This window comes from Ambystoma mexicanum, chromosome 2p (genome assembly GCF_040938575.1).
Source record: "Ambystoma mexicanum isolate Mex_15411 chromosome 2p, UKY_AmexF1_1, whole genome shotgun sequence".
Lineage (NCBI taxonomy): Eukaryota > Metazoa > Chordata > Amphibia > Caudata > Ambystomatidae > Ambystoma > Ambystoma mexicanum.
In genome coordinates, this window is record NC_090923.1 from 335,491,508 (window position 1) to 335,512,259 (window position 20,752).

The following is a 20,752-nucleotide window of genomic DNA, read 5'->3' on the forward strand; positions in this document are numbered from 1 at the left end:
AACATGCTAAGTGGTGAGCCGGGGTCGGCTCACCACTTGGGCCAATCACACAAGAGTGCGACTTGAGTTGCCGAGGCAACTCAGTCCGGGGTGCCTAAACCCCCCTCCCACACATCCTGTAGACCCAGACAGAGTGGCACCACTTTTGAAGGCTTCTGTGGAGAAGCCCACCAAAAAGTGGAACCAAGGGCTCGACTTGGGTTGGAGTTACAGAGGCTAACACAAACGCCATTTTAAAACCGAGTTCCGGCAAAAAGACCAAACCAGGGAATAAATATTAAATAACCCGGCGGTATCTTTAACATTGCACCAAAAAGTGGTGCGTTTAAAATGAATGGGAAAATCCCATAGCAAATATTCCGGTGTAATATTTTGCGTGGTAACCACTGCTACCAGCCAGAAACTCGACGAGGGGGTACTGCACAGTGCCCCCTCGAAAAACAGACCCAATGGCAACCTAATTACCCCCACCAGTACTTCCACAATATGATGGTTTGTACTGGTTCTGTTCCCAATTTAAGACTAGTAAAGTCAATGGTGACTTTACATGCCCTGGGAGACAGTCAGTCCCAGGCTATGGAGTCTATGTTTGGGGGTCACTATGACAAACCTGTGTTACTGCACTGAGGGTGCTGTGTAACACCCTTACCAAAAACCACATGAAACCCTATGGCGTAAAAAAAACCCATAAAACACATTACAAATTCAAAGGATATCTCAAATCATGTCTAAGAGTGGGAGAAAAAGAGTCTCACTCTTAGCAGGAGAAGAAAATAAACCCCAAAAATCCAGCAAAGCTGCTGGGGGACTCACTAAGTTTGGGAAAGTTGCCTTAACAGAGAATTCTCCCTAACAAAGACGATCGACTCGCCAAGGGGAGGGGGGCAGGGGAGGCAGAAGTGAATGCTGCGCCAAGTATGTGCGGACTGGTCTGGGACCAGGGGTTCAGGGGAGTACTGTTATTTGGTTTGTTCAAATAAATAAAAATATATTTAAAAAACAAAGAATAAAAAGCGGTAGAGCAGAGATTGGTCAATGCTTAGTATCAAGTGAGTGTGGTCAGGAGGCCTCAATGAGTACTCCTAGAATAACACAATTAGTCCTCTTAAAAAGTCAGGACAGTCGATTATAAAAAGTTAATTACCAACTGGTAACGTTCTTTCAACTGGATGTTCCTCCAACGTATTCCTCATCTTAGATGTATTTGGCCAGCTTTAGACATTTTTTCTCAGCAGAGGGCGCCATACGTCGATGTCGAGTTGAAGTCCCTCGGAGGCGTAAGTCGAGGGTGACGTCATCGGGTATACAAGTAGCACACGCGGCACCCGTTGGCCTCACTTTTGTTTTTACCCTCTTGTTCTGCTGTATAGATAGTGCAGGTAGCCAGTTGTCAGCCTTGCGAGAGTTGAAGTGGTAATAACAACGGAAAATCTACAGAGGGGTAGGATGGGAGGACGATGAGGAATACGATGGAGGAACATCCAGTCGAAAGAAAGTTAATATATATTTTTTTAATATAGCTGAATACAGCACTGCTTTACCGAAAGCAAGTTCTTTAGAGTGGGGAGCATCCGGATTGTAGAATTTAGAAAATGTGAGCAACGAAGACCAAGTCGCCGCTTCACAACTAGATTTGATGGGAACACCTCTTTGAAGGGCTGCCAAAGAGGCTATGCCTCTGGTTGAATGGGCCCTAAAGCCTTCTGGTGGATCTTTGCCAGCCAATCTGTAGCATTCTAAGAAGCAAAGCACAATCCAACGTTATAGGGTTGGTTTTGACACCGATTGACCCAACTTCCTTCCAGTGTAGCCAATGAAAAGTTGATTGTCCGCTCTAAGCTTGGAGAACCTAGAAATGTAAAAGCTTAGAGGGTTCACAGTCAAAGTTTCGAAAACAAAAGGCTCGAATGCCTTTTTCTCAACAGTCAAAGGACCGAAAAAAAGGTTCGATTTTTTTTTTTATGAGGGGGGTTCCCCCTCAGCCCCCTCTTTTCTTTTTATAAAAAACTTTTTTTACATTCTAAACTAAAAATATAAATAAATAAATAAATAAATCCGGACCTTTTTTTCGATCCTTTTACTTTCGAACAAAAGGTCATTCGACCCTTTGTTTTCGAATATTTGACCGGACACCAGCTTAGAGCTGTTCTCCGGTCCAGCCCGTGCAATCTTTCCTCCTCCTTGCTCGGATGAGGAGGAGAATAGAATGCGGGCAGAATGATCTTCTGATCCAAATGGAAATCAGACACAACTTTAGGTAAGAATGAGGGTTTATCCCTCAATACAACCCTGTCCTTGTGGAACACAGTATAGGGTGGCCCAGAAGACAGTGCCTGCAACTCGCTCACTCTTTGTGCAGATGTTAAAGCAACCAAGAAAACGGTTTTCAACATTTGTAATCTTAATGGACTTTGTGCAAAGGTTCAAAAGGGGCACACATCAAAACTTTAGAACCAGATTAAAGTCCCAAACTGGGACTTGGAAAGAAGGAGGAGGAAACACATTGGCGAGTCCCTTTAAGAACTGTATTATCAAAGGAATTTTCTTTAAAGTAGGAACATTCTTCCGAGGAGCACTTGAAAATGGAAAGCGCTGCAAGATCACCTTTAATGGTCCCAATATTGCCAGACCTCTATGTGCCAGTGATAAGAGGAAAGATAACACTGATAGAACACAGAAAAGGATCAACATTCTTTTCCCTGCACCAGTTGCAAAACTTCTGGCAACGGTACAAAGATTTTGTTGCTGGCCTTCTTGCCGAAATCAACACCTCCATGACGTCATCTGGAAGGTCCCAATCCTTGTATCTCAGCCTTTCATATACCAAGCATGACGGTTGAGAGTCCTGACCTCTGGATGGAGAACCGGGCCCCTCATTTTGTGAGAGAAAGTCCTCTCTCTGAGGAAGACGTAACGGAGGGCAGATGGACATGTCTAGGAGGTCTGAGTACCACATTCTCCTGGCCCAATCCGGGGCAGTTAGGATCATGCTGTTTTCGAACCATCTCAACCTCCTGATGACTTGAGGAATGATAGGGATTGGAGGGAACGCATATAGCAGTGGGATGTTAAGCTCCAACACGAACGCGTCCCCTAGGGCTCCTCTCGGAGAAATTCCCTTGAGCAATGCCTTTCGCACTTTTGGTCGATTCCGGTCGCAAACCGGTGTACTTGAGGGGTTCCCCAAAGGGCGAAGATCTCTTGAAGGACTTCCTGAGCCAGTTCCCACTCGTGGGACACAGTACTCTGCCTGCTCAGAGCGTCCGCCATCATATTCTCCTCCGATAAATGAACTGCCGATAAGGAGATTCCTTTCTTAATTGCCCAATACCAGAGCCGCATTGCCTCTCTGCACAGAGGTAGTGACCCTACACCTCCTCTTTTGTTTAGGTAATGCATGGCCATTAGGAATTTTTTTCCCCTGACAGATGGCAGAAAATCCTTCAGCGCTAGGCTGATTGCTCTCGGCTCCAAAAGGTTGATGTGTAGTTTGGACTCCGATGGAGACCAACGACCGCTGATTGTCAGAACGTTGGCATGAGCCCCCCCCCCCATGAGCGAGGCGTCCATCACTACTGTAATCTCCGCCCATGGCTGCCAACAATGTTCTCCTTTTAGGATGTTCTCTGTGCAAGTCCACCACAAAATATCCTGTCGAACCTTGTTCGGAATCTGAAGGAGATCCGTCATTTGTCCTGAGAATTGGGACCATTGTGTCTTTAGAGCCCATTGAAGGGATCTCATCCTCAGGCGTGCTTCTGGCACCAGGAAAAAAAGGATGCCATGAGGCCAAGCAACCTCAAGAAGTCGTAGGCCTGGAGATTTTGGGCATTTTGAAATTTGGAAACCGTCTGAACAATGTCTTGAGCCCTCGACTTGGGAGGTGAGCTCTTTCTCAAGGATGTGTCTAATACAGCCCCGATGTACTGGAGCTGTTGGGGAGGTGTCATTTGTGACTTCTTGAAATTGAGGGAGAAGCCCAGTCTGTGGAGTAAGTGGCAGGTAACTTTCTGATGATTCAGGGCTTGCTTGGCAGAACGCGCCCTGATCAACCAATCGTCCAGGTATGGGTATGTGTGAATCCCCCCTCTCCTGAGGTGCGCTGCCACCACTATCATCAACTTGGTGAAGACCTTTGGGCAGAGGTCAACCTGAATGGTAGGACTCGAGTCGCCAACCGCGAACCTCAGGTATTTTCTGTGCTTGAGATGGATTGGCACATGAAAATAAGCATCCTGAAGGTCCAATGACACCAACCAATCCTGAAGTTGAAGGGCCTGAAGGATCTGAGAAAGAATGACCATCTTGAACTTGTCCTTCCTGAGGAGCTTGTTCAAGTCTCAAGTCCAAGATGGGTCTCAGTCCTCCGTCCTTTTTGGGAATCAAAAAATATGGGGAGTACCATCCCTTGTTCCTCTCCGCTACAGGTACTGGTTCTATAGCACCTTTCTCTAGCGGGGTTAAGACTTCCTGCTGTAGGAGCGGGTCTGGAAACTTCAAAGAGTGTTTCCCCGGTGGATTGCTTTGAGGCTGCGTTAGAAAATTAAGGCAGTAACCTTGGGCTATTATTTCTAGAGCTCAAACATCTGAAGTAATGGCTCGCCATTCTTGCAGATGCTGGCACAGCCTGCCTCCCACAGGTGTCTTGTGATGCAAGTCCTCAAAGTGGTTTTGTGGCGGATGCTGCGGCTGCTGATGGCAAGGAGGCTGCAGCTGGAGCTGGCTTAGCAAGTTTACCTCGTCCACCACGGCCTCTTTGACTGGCCATTTCTCTCACCTTTCCATATGAGGAGTAATAATGATAGAATCGTCCCCTCCAAGATTGTCCTGATGCACTTAAAGGCTGAGGTTGCCTAATAGCAGCTCCTAAGGACTTGGCAGCCGCTTTCGAGGTCTGCAACCTCTCAAGGCTCTCGTCAGCCTTGTTGCCGAAAAGGTGAGACCCGTCAAAAGGCATGTTCAAAAGACTGTTTTGCATGTATGGTGCGAAACCCGACTTTCGCAACCACGCAAATCTGTGCATCACTTTGCTAGTGGCCATTGACCTGCTCACACTATCTGCAGTGTCCAATCCAGACTGAAGAGATTCCTGCATGGCCTCCTTCCCATCTCCAACGATGGCTAGGAATCCTTCCATTTCTTCCCCTTCTGGTATGTGCTCCGCCGCCATTTCAATGCACTCCCACAGAGTGTATGAAAATGTTGCCAAGGCACATGTGGAGTTGGCCAATTTTAATGCCATACTCCCGGCTGAAAATACCTTGCGTGCCCAACCATCCACACGCTTGTCGTCCCTATCTGGAGGGATGGTAGGATACGCAACCTTATTTGATGTAGCTGTGGCTGCCTGGACCACCAGACTCTCGGGAGTGGGGTGTTTGGACAGATAGCCGGGGTCGCTACTGGAAGGGCGGTATTTTGACTGAGGGACTTATTCACAGGAGGAATCGAGTCCGGGGTCTCCCAATGTTTGGCCACCCTATTTTGTAAGGATACATGAAGGGTAAAATTGGATCTTCGGTGGGGCCCTGGTCTAGTATGTCAGTCAGGTCATCCTGGATGAACTGAGTTGGTGGTCTAGTCCATCCTAAATAATCCACCACCTTTGTCATCAGTTGTCTATATGAGGGGCTGGCATGTTCCTCTGTATCTGGTTTGCCAAATTCTGTCTCAGGTGATGTGTCAACTCCACTTACATTATGCAAAGTTTCCACTAAATCCCTCATTCTGCTTTCCTCAGAAACTAGACATTCTGGGACATTAGGAGTGCCATACTCTAGGCCAAAAGGAACATCCTGCTCCTCAGACCTTTGTTCTTCAAAAATTGAAGACAAGGATTAAAAAAATTCTTTCCTTGGCAGAGGCTTACACATTTTCTCTGAAGGGGCTGTTACAGTGGAGACTGAGGGCTTTGTAGGCTTTGCAGCTTTTTCTTTTGCTGCTATTTTGTCTGTTTCTGACTGAACTGGAGCCTTTGAAACTATGGGCACTGAAGGCTTCGGGGTCGACGTCGACAAAGGCGTTGACGAAATAACAGTTGTCGACGGAGCTGGCTTCGAAGGCGTCGAGACGCTCTTCGAAGGCTCGTCCTTTGAGTTGGGTCGGGTTCCGGACGCCGTCGATGACCTTGAGCGGTCGACTCGAGCGATCTTTATCACTCAGGGTCCTGGAGGGTTCCCGATCTTTTCTTCTTTCGATCACCCGGGCCTGAAGGCCCGCGAGTGTCAGAACGATAACGCTCTCGGCCGGCTTCCGAGGAAGGCGCAGACCAAGGCTTAGCCTTTTCAAAAACCTCCATTTTAATTCTAAATGCTTCCCATTCTTCAGACGAAGAATGTTTTGTGGGGCATTTCATTTTCTTGGGGGATTCGTCAGAAGACGAGGTGGAAGGGGATCGGTGGCGTCTCTTTTTAGACTTTTTCGTCAAAGACGAAGAGGAAGAGTGGTGGGAACCACTTCGGGACCTAGACCTATGTCTTTGCCTTTGGCGTCGAAGAGATTTCTCCTCATGGGTTCTCGACTCGACGCATGAGGCTTTTCGGTCGGGTTTTCAACCTACCTGTAGCTTTCCCTTCCTCTCTCACAAGGCCTTGTACGTCATACACAGACACTTTGCAAAGGCCTCTGTGTCGTGGTTTTCGCTGAGGCACCACAGACATTCTCGGTGCAGATACGTGATCGACATTTAGGAACTTCAAGTTTTACATTTCTTGAACCCCCAACGCGTGGTAGTCTGGGTTGACGATGAGGACATCTCGAATATCTTCACAATAAGTGTGTTACAGAACTATCGAGGAGCGCCGAGTCTCCGAAAGCAACACATACTGCAGAAAAAGGGAACTGAGGCCAACGGGCGCCGCACATGCTACTTGTATACCCGATGACGTCACCCTCGACGGAGGCCTCCGAGGGACCTCGATTCAACGACATGGATGCATGGCACCCTCTGCCAAGAAAAAATTTCCAAAGCAGCCAAAGCTGGGCGAATACATTTAAGATGAGGAATACGTTGGAGGACACTATCCATTCGAAATACAGTTATTTATGTAGGCCTTTAGAATACACTGAAAAATGAGACTAGAAGGTAGTAATATCACGCAATACCATATAAAACAAATCTATGCATTCGCCAGTAGGTTCACCCAGGTGAAACAGGTAGTGCAGGTGTAGATAAAACGGCAAAAGCTCATTTCCCTATAGATGTTTAACCCTAAGATGTATAGGGCCAAGTGGAAGTTCGAAATGTAACCTCAGAGCACTGAAAAGGACGCCATTTCTTTGATGATTTTATTAATATGTAAGGATTTTTTCCATTCAAATTTATCACCAAGTTATTTCCAAGTAAAATATGTTTTAAAAAAAAGTATACACATTTCAGTTTAAATCAACCACCAAAACCAACAAATGTAATCTTTTATCAAAACTATTTCCTTTTTAATGTATTTATAAAGCACTAACCAGTACAGTGATAAATCTAAATCAATTCGGAAAATATGGTTCCATGTCTTTACATCGCTGCATTTACTTACCTCCACATGTCTCTGCATCTGTTCACTCAAGTGTGTAGGTTTATTTTGGCCACATTTCTATTTTTAAAATCTATACCCCTTTGTCTCCCCATATTCCCTCCCACTATGTAAAAGGACAAACTAAACCCAACGCATGTAAATGGATACCACCGATAATAGGAAAGGGGACAACAGTAATAGGTAGATTAGATAGTCAAATTTATCTGTATGCAAAGATTCAAGTCTAGCTAATCACACCTAGCAGGAGCCACATATTAAAACATCCATGTGAAGCATAATTCTAAGCAGGAATGTTACCTTCCTTTAACCCTATATAGGTTTCCTTATAGAACAGTACAGCAGGAACTTTCTTCTTCAGCTGGTCAATGGTCATAACTGTTTCAACATCAAGTTTCTCGTTTCTGAAAAATATTGTGGTGCATATCTTTATACAAGTGTCTGCAGTTTACACATACGAAAAACAGACAAACCATGCAACTTTCACTTCTGCATGTTGCATAGCAGCATTTCAATATTAATAAAACAAGCCGACGCATTATGTGCTTATGTGTTGCACAGGACCTCCCTTGCACATGCTCCCTGCCCCAACAGTCAGAACTTAAGTGCCAGACCATTGATATTGCAGGCATATGAATGAAAGGGGACTATGCAGACAGTTAGGGGAGTTGTAGGTATTGAAAAAATCAAAAAGTCAAATAAGTACCACAGGAAAGTAATTTGTCTTAGAGGCTTACGCCGCCATCCCTCCTCTCATCTCTCGTACACATCTTAACTTCTTCCTCCCTCGCTCAAGGCTTGCAACTTTGGGGTCCTCTGACAATTAACGCTGACTGCAACAATTCATCCCATCACTGCCTCCTCTTGTTTTAAGCTGCACAAAATCGAAAAATGTGTCCATTTCTTACTCACCACACTATGAAAATGTTCATCTCTACTCTTCAACGCAGCAAACAAGACTACTGCTTGCGCCTACAGCATTATCTTCTGCCTCAAGAGAAAGTTGTCAACGTTGCTACCCACATGCTCTCCACTCACCTTCATCCTCCCCAAACTTTACCCATCAACACCATGCTGGATGGCGCTCTATGCACAACAGCTGCCCAAGTTAATTCTGCTAGGCTACAAAAGTATCAATCGTGCTCAGTAGCTGGCCACACTATCTTGGCCTACTCACCATCTTACTCCCTCTGCTCCTCATATGATAGAATCCCATAGTGTAAAGGCGGGATAGCAGGAGCTTTTTTGAATTTTATTAAATAAAACGGAGGGTAATTCTGTTTCTGAAAGTGAGGTCTGCTAATCAGGCCTCCCTTTCGAAATACTCCATGCAAAAAACAGTGCACTCAAGTGACTTTGCTGGGACCGTCTCCTGACATCCCCCAGCACCAGCCCTGTGGTGGCAGCCAGGCAGGTTTCAAACATCTGCATTCCGGGCAGCTGCCGAAACACAAAGTTCCAACAAATGTGTCTTATTTTCTGCACCGCCGATTCAAGTCATCATTTTTCCATACACTAGTCAGCCTGGTGGCACTCCAGATCGTAGATGTAAGCCATGTCTGGTTAGGACATGGTGGCTACTAGAATCACACTGTTCTAAAGCCACACCATTTGGATATCTTATTGGGTCAGCTTGGCAAGCAGCGCTTCAACCATAAAAAGCATGATGTGTATTAGCTGTCTGGCCTGGGCTATATCCATAAAAGCTATGGCACAAATTTGCTTGTTTGATTCCCATGAGGACACCCAACACCTTCCTTCTAGGGTACAGGAATCCTACTGGGGAGGTTCCTGTGGAACCAGTTCTTCAAATTCATACCTGACATAAACGGTCTCAAAAGAGGTTACTCATCACTGGGGTCCCATGGAAGTCATCAGACCTGGAAATGGGGTGGATTTAGAGGAGCCCAGAGGGGAATATAGGCCAGAAAAGGGGTTCCACCACCTTGGTTTCTGCTAGGGCAATCTACAACTTCCTGCAGACAAATCACTTATGGATTTCCTGCCCCTCAAGCAGACAAAGCACTTGGAATATGTCAGAAGGCAAAGGTCTCTTGTTAGAGCAGCCTGGATTGGACCCCTAACAAAAGGCTTGCATGATCATGTTAATTGGCAGTGAAGGAACCCCTGCGGGAGCTGGAAAATAGTTAGGGAAAGGGTCCTGTAGTTGTGAAGATTGTTCCAAAAGGTGGTCCAAGGAGTTTACTGGTGAGTAAAATGTGTTTGTAGCTTTTTGAGGGCCTTTGCAATAAGTGTTGGCAGAGCCAAAGTACAGTAAAACAAATCTTCACCAAAGGGTGGCAATAGGGGCACCGGTAAGACCTGCATTACTTACCGTAATAGCATTTCAGATGTTTGTAACTGCTTAGATTCACATGCTGTGCATATAGTCCGACATTTAGTGGTAATCGCAGATTATTGCATCTTGTCTTTAGAGGATCGAAAGGGCACGTCGACATGGGCATGCTTGTAACACTATCCCTAACGTGACGTGTAGTGTACCCAAAATCCCTCAAGCATTGAGGTCACTCTGGTTGTGTTTTTTCTGCCGTGAGGGAGCCTTATGACTAACATGAGTGAGTACAGATAGAGAGAATAGTAAGATGTCTATGTTCCTTCCACTCCAAGCCGTGAGTAAGGGTGGGCGCATGTGAATCTAAGCAGATACAATCATCAGAAATGCTATTACGGTAAGTAATATATGTCTTCTGATGCTTGTGAATCTGCTTAGAGTCACATGCTGTGTATAGACTAGCAAGCAGTACCCAGAGTTGGAGGTGGGGTGTGAGAAGGAACAGTAGTAAGGAGATGTCTTAGCACCGCTTGTCCCACCTGAGAATCAGACGTAGAATGAGTATCCAGGCATTAGTGTTTTGTAAAGGTGTGTACAGAACTCCAGGTTGCTGCTTTGCAAATGGACTCAAGAGAAACATTTGCAATGAATGCTATGGATGCCCCAGTGCTCCGAATAGAGTGTGCTCTAGGCTTAAAGGGCAGATCTCTCTTGGAAAGAGCGTAGCAGAGTGTGATGCATTTTAAAATTCATTTTGAGATGGCCGATTTAGAGACAGGGTCCCCCTCTCTACCAGCCGCCACTGAAACAAAAAACTGATTGGTCTTTTCCAGATAATATAGGACTGCCCTGCGCACTTCGAGTGTGTGAAGGCTTCTTTCTGCCACATTAGTGGGTTCTGGAAGAAGGTGGGTAGTTCAACTGATTGGTTCCCAAGGAACTTTGAAATTAATCTTGTCGCAAACCTAGGGTGAGTGCACAAAACCACCTTATCTTTGTGAATTGTGACGAATGGGTCTTGAAGTGAAAGGGCCTGTAATTAACTGACTCTTCTTATTGAAGTGACTGCCACTAGGAAGGCGGTCTTGCATGCGAGTGCTTTAAGGCTAGCCTTATGAATAGGTTCAAAAGGAGATACCATTAGTCTAGTTAATACCACATTTAGGTACCATCCGGGAGCTGGGCTTGAAATTGGGGGGATGAAGTCTTTTAACCCTTTCCATAAATGCCTTGGTCACTGGGATCTTCCACCACAACTCCTTTTGGGACGTAGTGTATCTGAGTCCAATTGATGAGTCGGGTATAAACCAATATGAGTTGGAGCACTCTATGGGATTGATGTTCTTAGAATGGCACCAGATGACAATGCATTACTTACCGTAAAAGCATTTCTGATGGTTGTATCTGCTTAGATTCACATGCTGTGCATAGGTCCGACATCCAGTGGTCACTGCGGAGTATTGCATTTTGTTTTTCGTAGTCGAAAAGGGGACGTCGACAAGGCGTGTCTGTAACACTATCCCTATAGTGACGTGCGTTGTACCCACAATCCCTCACACGTCGAGGTCCCTCTGTTTGTATTTTTCTGCCCTGAGGGAGCCTTCTAGACATGAGTGAGTACAGAAAAGAGAGAAATATAGAAAAGGATGTCTATGTTCCTTCCATCCGAGCGGGGAGGAAGGGTGGGCGCATGTGAATCTAAGCAGATACAACCATCAGAAATGCTTTTACGGTAAGTAATGCATTGTCTTCTGATGTTTGTTAATCTGCTTAGAATCACATGCTGTGCATAGACTAGCGAGCAGTACCCGGAGTTGGCGGTGGGTTATGAGAAGGAACAGTAGAGAAAAGATGTCTTAATACTGCCTGTCCCACCTGGGAGTCAGATCTAGAGTGTGCATCTAGACAGTAGTGTTTTGTAAAGGTGTGCACAGAACTCCAGGTAGCCGCTTTGCAGATGGACTCAAGGGGAACATTTGCAATGAACGCTATGGAAGCCCCAGTGCCTCGAGTGGAATGTGCTCTTGGCTTGAAGGGTAGTTCTCTCTTAGCAAGAGAGAAACAGAGAGTGATGCATTGAACAATCCATCTAGATATAGTGGACTTTGAAACTGCATCTCCTTCTCTTCCTGCTGCCACAGAGACAAAGAACTGATTAGTCCTTCTCAGTGGTCTGGTTCTTTCCATGTAGAACATGACAGCTCTGCGTACATCTAGTGTATGCAGACTTTTTTCTCCCAAGCTGGAAGGGTTTTGAAAGAACGTTGGTAGTTCTATAGACTGGTTTACATGAAATTTCGAGATGAATTTTGGTGCAAACCTTGGGTGTGTGCGTAGAACCACCTTATCCTTGTGAACTGTTACGAAGGGGTCTAGTACAGAAAGAGCCTGTAGTTCACTTACTCTCCTAATGGAGGTGATAGCTATTAGGAAAGCAGTCTTAAGAGTGAGGTATTTAAGAGTTGCCTTGTGCATGGGTTCGAAAGGGGTGCCCATGAGTCTAGAAAGTACCACGTTTAAGTCCCATCCGGGAGCTGGGTTAGCTATCGGAGGGTGTATTCTCTTTACCCCCTCCATGAAGGCCTTGATAACTGGTATCTTCCACCACGACACTAAGTTGGGAAGTGGTGTATGCAGAAAGTGCCGCTAGGTGGACTTTAATGGAATTAAACACTAGACCTGAATCCAGTAAATGGGTCAAGTACAGAATAATGTTAGTGGCAGAGCAGTCAACAGGGTTGATGTTCTTACCTCTACACCAGATGACAAATCTTTTCCACTTGCTAGAATAGCAGTGGCGAGTATTAGGTTTTCTGGCTTCCATACATCTCTGTGGGAGATGTAAATGTCCAAATTCTATGATCTCAGGAGCCAGGCTGCTAAGTTCATGGTCTGAGGGCATGGATGCAGTGTCCTGCCCTTGTCTTGTGACAGCATGTTGTACGGGCAGGGAAGTTTCATTGGGGGAGATAGGGACATCTCCATCAAGTGAGCGAACCATGGCTGCCGGGCCCACATTGGGGCCACTACTATCATGGTAACCTGCTCCTGGTGCATCTTGTGCACCACTTAGTTGAGGAGGGGAGTCGGGGGAAAGGCGTAAACAAATTTCCCTGACCATTGAATCGACAGACCGTTCCCCTTGGACTGGTTCTGGGGGTACCTGGAGGCGTAACTTTGGCATTGTGAGTTCTCCAGGGTTGCGAACAGGTCTATTTCCGGGAATCCCCATTGCGTGAAGACGTCTAAGACGATGTCTTCGTGCAATTGCCATTCGTACTCTCTGGGCAGGGGGAAGTCTCTGCTGAGTTTGTCTGCTAGCAGATTGAGTTCCCCTGGTACAGGTTGTGATAGTAGGAACATGTTGTGTTTGAGAGCCCACTTCCATATATTCTGGGACAGCTTGGACAGTCCTGGAGAGTGAGTGCCCCCTTGCTTGTTGAGGTAGTGCATGGCTGTGGTGCTGTCTGTGAGGACCATCACTGTCTTTCCTTGTCGTTGTTCCTGAAAGGCTTTCAGTGCTTTGAACACCGCTAGCATTTCCAGCAGGTTTATATGCTTGGATGCTAAGCTCGGAGTCCACACTCCGTGAGCAGTCTGATGGGATAGGTGAGCCCCCCATCCTGTAAGGGATGCGTCTGTGGTTAGAGTGGCTTCCACTGCGGGTGTGGCAAAAGTTTTCCCTAATAACAGGTTTTCCTTTGTCCACCACCGTAGCGAGAGAACCAAGGCCTGCGAGACCACCACTAGATCGTCCCATTGTCCGCTGGCCTGACACCAAATACATGACGCCATCATCCCTAGCAAGCGCATTGCTTTGCGTACCGTCACCTCTCGACCTGCCACATAATAGGGGATCTGAAACAGCATGTTTTGGACCCTCTCGTTGGAGGGGAAGACGAGGCCGTCCTTTGTTCGAATTAGAGCCCCTAGGAATTGTTTGATTTGGCTGGGGTCTAAGCTGGACTTCTTTTCGTTGATGGAGAAGCCCAGTTGGGACAAAAGGTCTACGGTCTTTTGGGTATTGGAGAAGCAGGTTTCGTAAGAATCCCCTGTTATGAGCCAGTCGTCGAGGTAAGGGTATACCGGAATGGATAACCTGCGCAGGTGGGCCGCTGCCACTGCCAGTACTTTCGTGAATACCCTTGGTGCAGATGCTATCCCGAAGGGTAGTACTCTGAACTGGTAGTGTTTGTTCTCTATCTTGAACCTGAGGTATTTTCTGTGCGCTGGCAACATTAAAATATGAAAGTATGCATCTTTCATGTCTATTGTTGTCATGTAATCCCCCTGTGATAACAGTGGGATCACTTCCTGCAAGGTCACCATACGAAACTTTTGGGGTTTGACAAACTTGTTCGATGGGCACAGATCTAATACAGGGCGCATGGTTAAATCCTTTTTGGGTACAAGGAAGTACACTGAATAAATACCTTCTGTTACCTGAGATAGGGGGACAGCCTCTATAGCTTCTTTTTTCAGTATCTCTTCTACTTCTTGAAGAAGAATAGTGAGGTGTTCCGGTGTCATGCGTCGGTTCCGTGGGGGTCTGTATTTCGGGGGACCGTTGAATTCGATGCAGTATCTGTAGGCTATGGTGGATAATACCCAGCGGTCTGACGTTATTCTCTCCCATGCTGAAAGGAACGATGTTAGCCGGACCCCGACCGGTGATGCATGGGAGGGGACCCGAATCTTCGGGTCATTTGTTGGTATTGGGCGTGGGACCTTTGGGGCTGGAGCCGCGACCTCTTCCTTTGCCACGACGTTGGCCTCTTTGACTGAACTGGGTGCTTTGGTTAGAGGGCCAGTTGGTAGCAGAGAAAAATTGCTGTTGGCTTTGCTGCTGGCGTTGGCCACGAAAGGAGCGTCTATTGCCATAGCTGCGTCTGTTAGATGGCCTAGAAATTTGGTCAAGAGTCTTGATGGTATCAAACTCTTTCTTCGCATGTTCTAGGGCCTCATCAACTGCTTTCCCAAACAGATGTGTTTGTTCTATGGGCTTATTTATCAGGGAAGCCTGGGTTTCCGGCTTAAATCCCGAATTGCGCAGCCAGACATGGCGTTTGAGAAGTATTCCCTGAACCAGGGAACGGCCAGCCGTCTCTGCGGCATCTAAGGAGTTCTTTACGATGCACTGGTTTACGAGAGTTCCCTCTGAGATTATAGCTAGCAGGCGTGAACGCAGGGGTTCTGGAGCGTCCTCTGCTTCGCTGCGCAGCTTGCTCCACTGTGCATCTGCGTAGCTAGCCAGTAGGGAATTGTTATTTGCAATCCTAGTTGAGAAGGCGGCGGAGGTCGCGATTCTCTTCCCAAGTGCATAGAGCTTCTTGCCCTCTTTGTCAGGTGGTGCCTCACTAGTGGATAGTGGTACCCCCGCTCTTTTTCTTGTATTAGTAACTACAAGTGAGTCCGGAATAGAATGTCCCCTGATGTACAACGGGTCAGAGGACGAAGGGCTGAAGAGCTTTTCTATCCGAGGGTTAACCCCTCTGACTAAGGCCGGATTGGGAAGGGAAGGAGTTATTCTTCTTCTTATAGAAGCCAGGAGCGGAATAGACTGACTAACCGGGGCTTTTTCTTTAATAACTTTTTCTACAAAGTCTATGTCCGGAAGAGTCTCCCCTGTGTCTATTTCAAAATGCGCTGCTGCCTCGCGCAATAGTGCATTAAGTGAAGGCTGGTCATCTATGGGGGAGGTGTTTCCAATAGGTGAGTCCTTGGGAGGAGAAGGGTGAAAGGCATCCGGGTCTGAGTGCACTGATGGGGATTGCCAAGGCTGCACTGATGGGGATTGCCAGGGCTGTGATGTAGCTGTATCTTCTTCAAAAGCTCCTGCACTAGTGTAAGGGTCTTCTTCAAACCCCTCTTCCTCATGTTCTTCCTCTCCACCCAAACACTCATCTTCCTGGAGGTATTGCTCCTCTTCAGTGTGGTCATATGCGTCTGTAGAAGGGGGAAACAGCCTAGGAATCTTGACCCTAGGGTCATCCTGGGTCCATTCTCTTGGTCTTTTGGGTGTGGGTGGGTTTTGGCTACCCAAAAACCTTTCCATTTTCTCCATAAAAGAATGGAGTCTTTCAAGGTCTCATGGGGAACCCCTGAATAGTCTAGAGGGGGGAAATCAGTGTTTTCACCTTCCAAACGCTTAGAACGCTCCCACAACGTCAACGAAAGGTTTCCGTCGCCCTCAGAAAAGCCCTCCAGTAGTTCAGAAGTGCCCTTAGATGAAGGGGGCAGTTCCTGGCTACTCTTGTGCTTTTTCGGCGTTTCTACATCTTTTGGTGCGGTATTCGACCGCTGTTTCGCCGTCCGCTTACGTTTGTCTTCGGAAACAATTCTCGCCAGGCTCTCGACAACGAGTTCGTCAGTAGAGGGTTCTGGAGTCGACGTTGCCTGCGTTACGCGTTGTTTCTCGACGGCCGCTCTATGGAGCGTTACGTCGGATGTTTTTGAGGTAGCGCCCGTATTAGATGAAAGCCCAATCGCTGGTCGCGGCTCCGTTTGCGGGTGGGGCTTGAGACCCTTACGGTCTGAGGTAGACGCCGGAGTGCCCTGCGTCCCCTTCGGCGCTGATGGATCCTTCGTCCTCGACGAAGAAGAGCCGTGGGTTGTGTGCTTAGGCCTATGGGGTCTGTGTGCGTCCTTGTCGCCGGGGTGTTCATCCCCATAAGCAGGGCGTGAGCCGAGCCCGTCGGGGCCGGGGATGGACGTCGAGGAGCGCGAGCGCTCCTTCTGGGGGTTAATGACTTCCGTAACGGACGTCGAGTTATCACCCTCCTCGTCACTTTCTGTAACAGCAGCGGCGGGTGAGGAAACTGACTTCGACATAGCGTAGTCCGCCCACCTCTTAACTTTCCGTTCTTTAAGAGTTCTTGGTTTCAAGAGCTTACAGGCCGCGCAGCCGTCCTCTTTATGATCGAGGGGCAAGCAACGATTACAGAGCTTGTGTTTGTCCTTCCAAGTGTATTTGCCCCTACAGCGTGGGCAAAACTTAAAAGGTGTCCTCTCCATAGCTGAGGCAATAAAAACTGGTGATAACAACCCCAAGGGAAAGATAGGGGAGAAAGAAAGACATTCTCGACGAGAAGATAAAAGTTCGAACCCCCACTCTCCCTACTGTATGTTGACCGGCGAGGCCTGGCCACGTGTTCGGCAGCGCCGAAGGATCTCCTCCGTCTCTTCCCCTCCGTCGAAAACTTGCTCGGCGGAGAAACAGCTTCACAGCTAACGTCGAGGGGAGGGATCTTTAACAATAAGTATAAATTAAGGACCGACGTCCGTAGTAAGTGTTTTGCAATGTCTCTCTAGGAGCTCCGCGTAAGGCGACCATAAGCTGGGCGGAAAAAAACAATCTGAGGGACCTCGACGCGTGAGCGATTGTGGGTACAACGCACGTCACTATAGGGATAGTGTTACAGACACGCCTTGTCGACGTCCCCTTTTCGACTACGAAAAACAAAATGCAATACTCCGCAGTGACCACTGGATGTCGGACCTATGCACAGCATGTGATTCTAAGCAGATTAACAAACATCAGAAAAAGTGTTTCCATTTATTTGAATAGCAATGTCTGGTGTTCGGCTTTCTAGCCTCTTTAAGAATGTCCATGCATCTCTGAGGGAGTTGGAGGTGCCCGAACTCTAACTTCAGGAACCAGTTCGCTAATTAGAGAGTTTGCGTGCATGGATGGAGCGTTTCCCCCCTCCCTGTCTTGTGAGAGCATGTTTTATGGGCAAGGCCGTTTCATCAGAGGAAAGATTGACATTGACATCAGATGGGAGAACCACGGTTGGCGGGCCTACATAGGGGCCACCAGAATCATTGTAACTGGCTCCTGGTGCATCCTGTGCACTATCTTGCTGAGTTGGGTGGGGGGGGGGGAAGAGGGGAGCATAGACACATTTCCCTGACCATTTTATCCAGAGACTGTTCCCCTTGTATCGGTTCTGGGGTACCTGGAGGCGTAATGTAGGCATGGAGCATTCTCCAGAGTTGCGAACAGGTAGATCTCTGGGAAACCCCATTCCACGAAGACGTTGGAGACGATGCCTTCATGTAACTGCCATTCGTTCCCTGTGGGTAGAGGAAGTCTCTGCTGAGCATGTCTGCCCGTAGATTGAGTTCCCCTGGAACGTGTTAAGACAGGAGGAACATTTTGTGTTTGAGAGCCCACTTCCAAATGTTCTGAGACAGTTTGGATAACCCTGGAGAGTGTGTGCCCCCACTGTTCGTTCAGGTAATACATGGGAGTGGTGCCCATGAGGACCAGTACTGTCTTCGGAAAGCTTTTAGGATTTTGAACACTGCTAACAATTCCAACAGGTTTATGTGGTTGGATGCTACTGCTGGGGACCAAACGCTGTGCGTGTGCGATGAAGGAGGTGAGCTCCCCACCCAGTCAGAGATGCGTCCGTGGTGAGAGTGGCTTCTACTATGGGGGTGGCGAAGGGTTTCCCCTTCAAGAGGTTTTCCCCTCGACCACTGCAGAGGGAACGAGGGCTGCCGAGAAAACCACTAGATTGTCCCATTGTCCGCTGGCCTGACATTTGCTGTTGAGCCACTCTTGCAAGGGGCGCACGTGCAAACGTGTTTGTGGGACTAAGTAAATGCAGGAGGCCATCATCCCTAACAGTCGCATTGCTGTGTGTATGGTCACCTTGCAACGTTTTACGTAGTGAGGCATCTTCAACAGCAGGTTTTGAACCCTCTCGTTGGAGGGGAAGACGAGCCTGTCTTCTGTCCCAACTAGAGCCCCCAGAAATTAATTGACTTGGCTGGGGTCTAGACTGGATTTCTTCTCGTTTGAGAATCCTAGACTGAAGAGTAGATCTACCGTCTCTTGGGTGTTTGATAGGCATGTTCTGTACAAATCCCCTGCTATTAGCCAGTCGTCGATGTAAGGATAGACTGGAATGGACTGCCTGCGTAGGTGAGCCGCTACTACCAGCAGCACCTTTGTAAATAACCTTAGGGCTGAGGCATTGCTGATGGGGAGGACCTCGAACTGATAGGTAGGTATTTTTGGTGCGCTGCAGCATTGAAATATGAAAGTATGTATCTTTCCTGTCCAATGTTGCCATGCAATCCCTGCGTTAGTAGAGGGATTACCTCTTGCAGTGTTGTCATTCGAAACTTTTGTGATTTGACAAATTTTTTTGCTGGGCGCAAGTCTATCACATGGCGCATAGTGAGATCCGTTTTGTGTACAAGGAAGTACACTGAATAAATACCCTTATTTACCTGTAGAACGGGGACGACTTCGATCGCGCCCTTTTGTTGCAGGATCTCAACCTCTTGCAGATTGGTGAAACGGTATGGAATTGTATAAGGAACAATGATTTGCCAAGCCACAAACCCACAAATGTTGACTTGTGCTGAAATCCGGGGAACGGGCTGGGGTGTCTAATTGTCATGTAATCAGTAATGTCCAGAGGGTCCTAGCAGGCAAATATACAGGAAAATATGCAAAATGTTGTGCAGAATGGTAAAACGGTGTAGAATTGTATAAGGAACATCACAATTGTCATGTGGCAATACTCTATACTTATCAGCTCAATGCGAGAAAATTCTGACAATATATATATATATTTTTTTTAAATGCATTCCTCTCAGTGCTCGTGACAGCAGCAATAGATCAAACGGAATTCACGAGTTTTCTGCGAACCTCGCGGGTGCATTCACAAAATGTATATTTCCATACGTTTATAAACAAATGGAAGAGTTGTCATTCTTGATTGCCGTGTTCATTCATACTTCGCCACTGCATTGCAAGTTTCCTGCTTCAGGCATCACAATCAAACCGCAAAGTAAAGCTTCTGACAACCAGCGCGTAAACGGTTCTCTGTGCTCACGCAAGGCTTTTAATAGCGCCACTCTTCTACAGCGTCTCTCTCAGTGGAAAATCGGCAGGATTCACTTGTTCCTGAAGACAGCGGCAGTGTTCTATTGCACCATTCGCCACAAGTCACCAATTTCAGTGACGTCAAGGCATAAAATAACGGGTATCGCATCGCTATTTGCAATATAATTATGCCGGTTTGCTGTGTATTTTAATGTTCATGTCGCAGTTACTGCAATATGAATTTCCAGGAAAAAAAAGGATTGTTCCTTTACTGCCTGCCTCTGTGCACAGCCTGCACTGCAGGCGAGGCAGGCAGAAGCACCCAGGCTAGGCTCAAAACATTGCATCAATGTGAGCCCAGCCCGGGTGCTGCGTCATCCAGACGTGAGAGGAGGATCTCCGCCCCCCCCTCTCACACTCGACTCCGGCTTCAACTTGAAGAGGTAAGGAGGTTTGGTTTGGGGAGCTGTTAGGCATAAACCTGTGCAGTTCCCTTTGGGAACACTGCAAAAGATTTAGGACTACAGGTGTTGGCAGTAAACCCACTTGGTAGCAGTCTGTACCACCCAGATTTACCAGGTAGCTGTGGCTGAGCAGTCAGACTTCCCTCAAGAAGAGTTAGGCAGTATGCAAAGTATACACAGTAGGCACTCTGATACCAAAGCTCTGGTCAGTGTTTGCTTGTGCTATTGTGTCTAAGTATATAATTATTTATTTAAAAACGCACTGTTTGAAACACTCCAGCACTCTTATTGTAAAACACTCTAAACACAGTTACTATTATGATATATACAACCCTTATTCCTTATCAGACAAGTCTTAGTTAACACCACTTATTTCCAGACAGAGGTGAGAGCTTAACTATAGATGGCACTCCAATAGGTTCATGAAAAAGGGAGGGAAAAAAAGACAGAATATGTGAAGATACACCACTCTAAGATTTAGGAACACTTTTAGCAAGGCAGAAGAGCAAAAGTCACTGGTGAGCCAAAGTCCATAGGCTGGACCCTCTCAGAGAGAGCAGAGCACAAATGCGCCCAAGATCAAACAGTTACACTAGGCTTTGAAAGTCTTGCAGAGAGTTCAAAA

General features: G+C 47.1%; 1 protein-coding gene across 3 annotated transcripts in view; it reads right to left on the reverse strand.

Moving 5' to 3' along the window:
• The window catches only part of TASOR (transcription activation suppressor), a 1,979,545-nt gene that overhangs the window by 1,480,964 nt on the left and 477,829 nt on the right, over nucleotides 1-20,752 (reverse strand). For all 3 annotated transcript variants that reach the window (XM_069643664.1, XM_069643665.1, XM_069643666.1), the window contains exon 10: nucleotides 7,827-7,930. In XM_069643664.1, coding sequence (XP_069499765.1) covers nucleotides 7,827-7,930 — 104 coding nt within the window. The remainder of the gene's footprint in view (nucleotides 1-7,826; nucleotides 7,931-20,752) is intronic.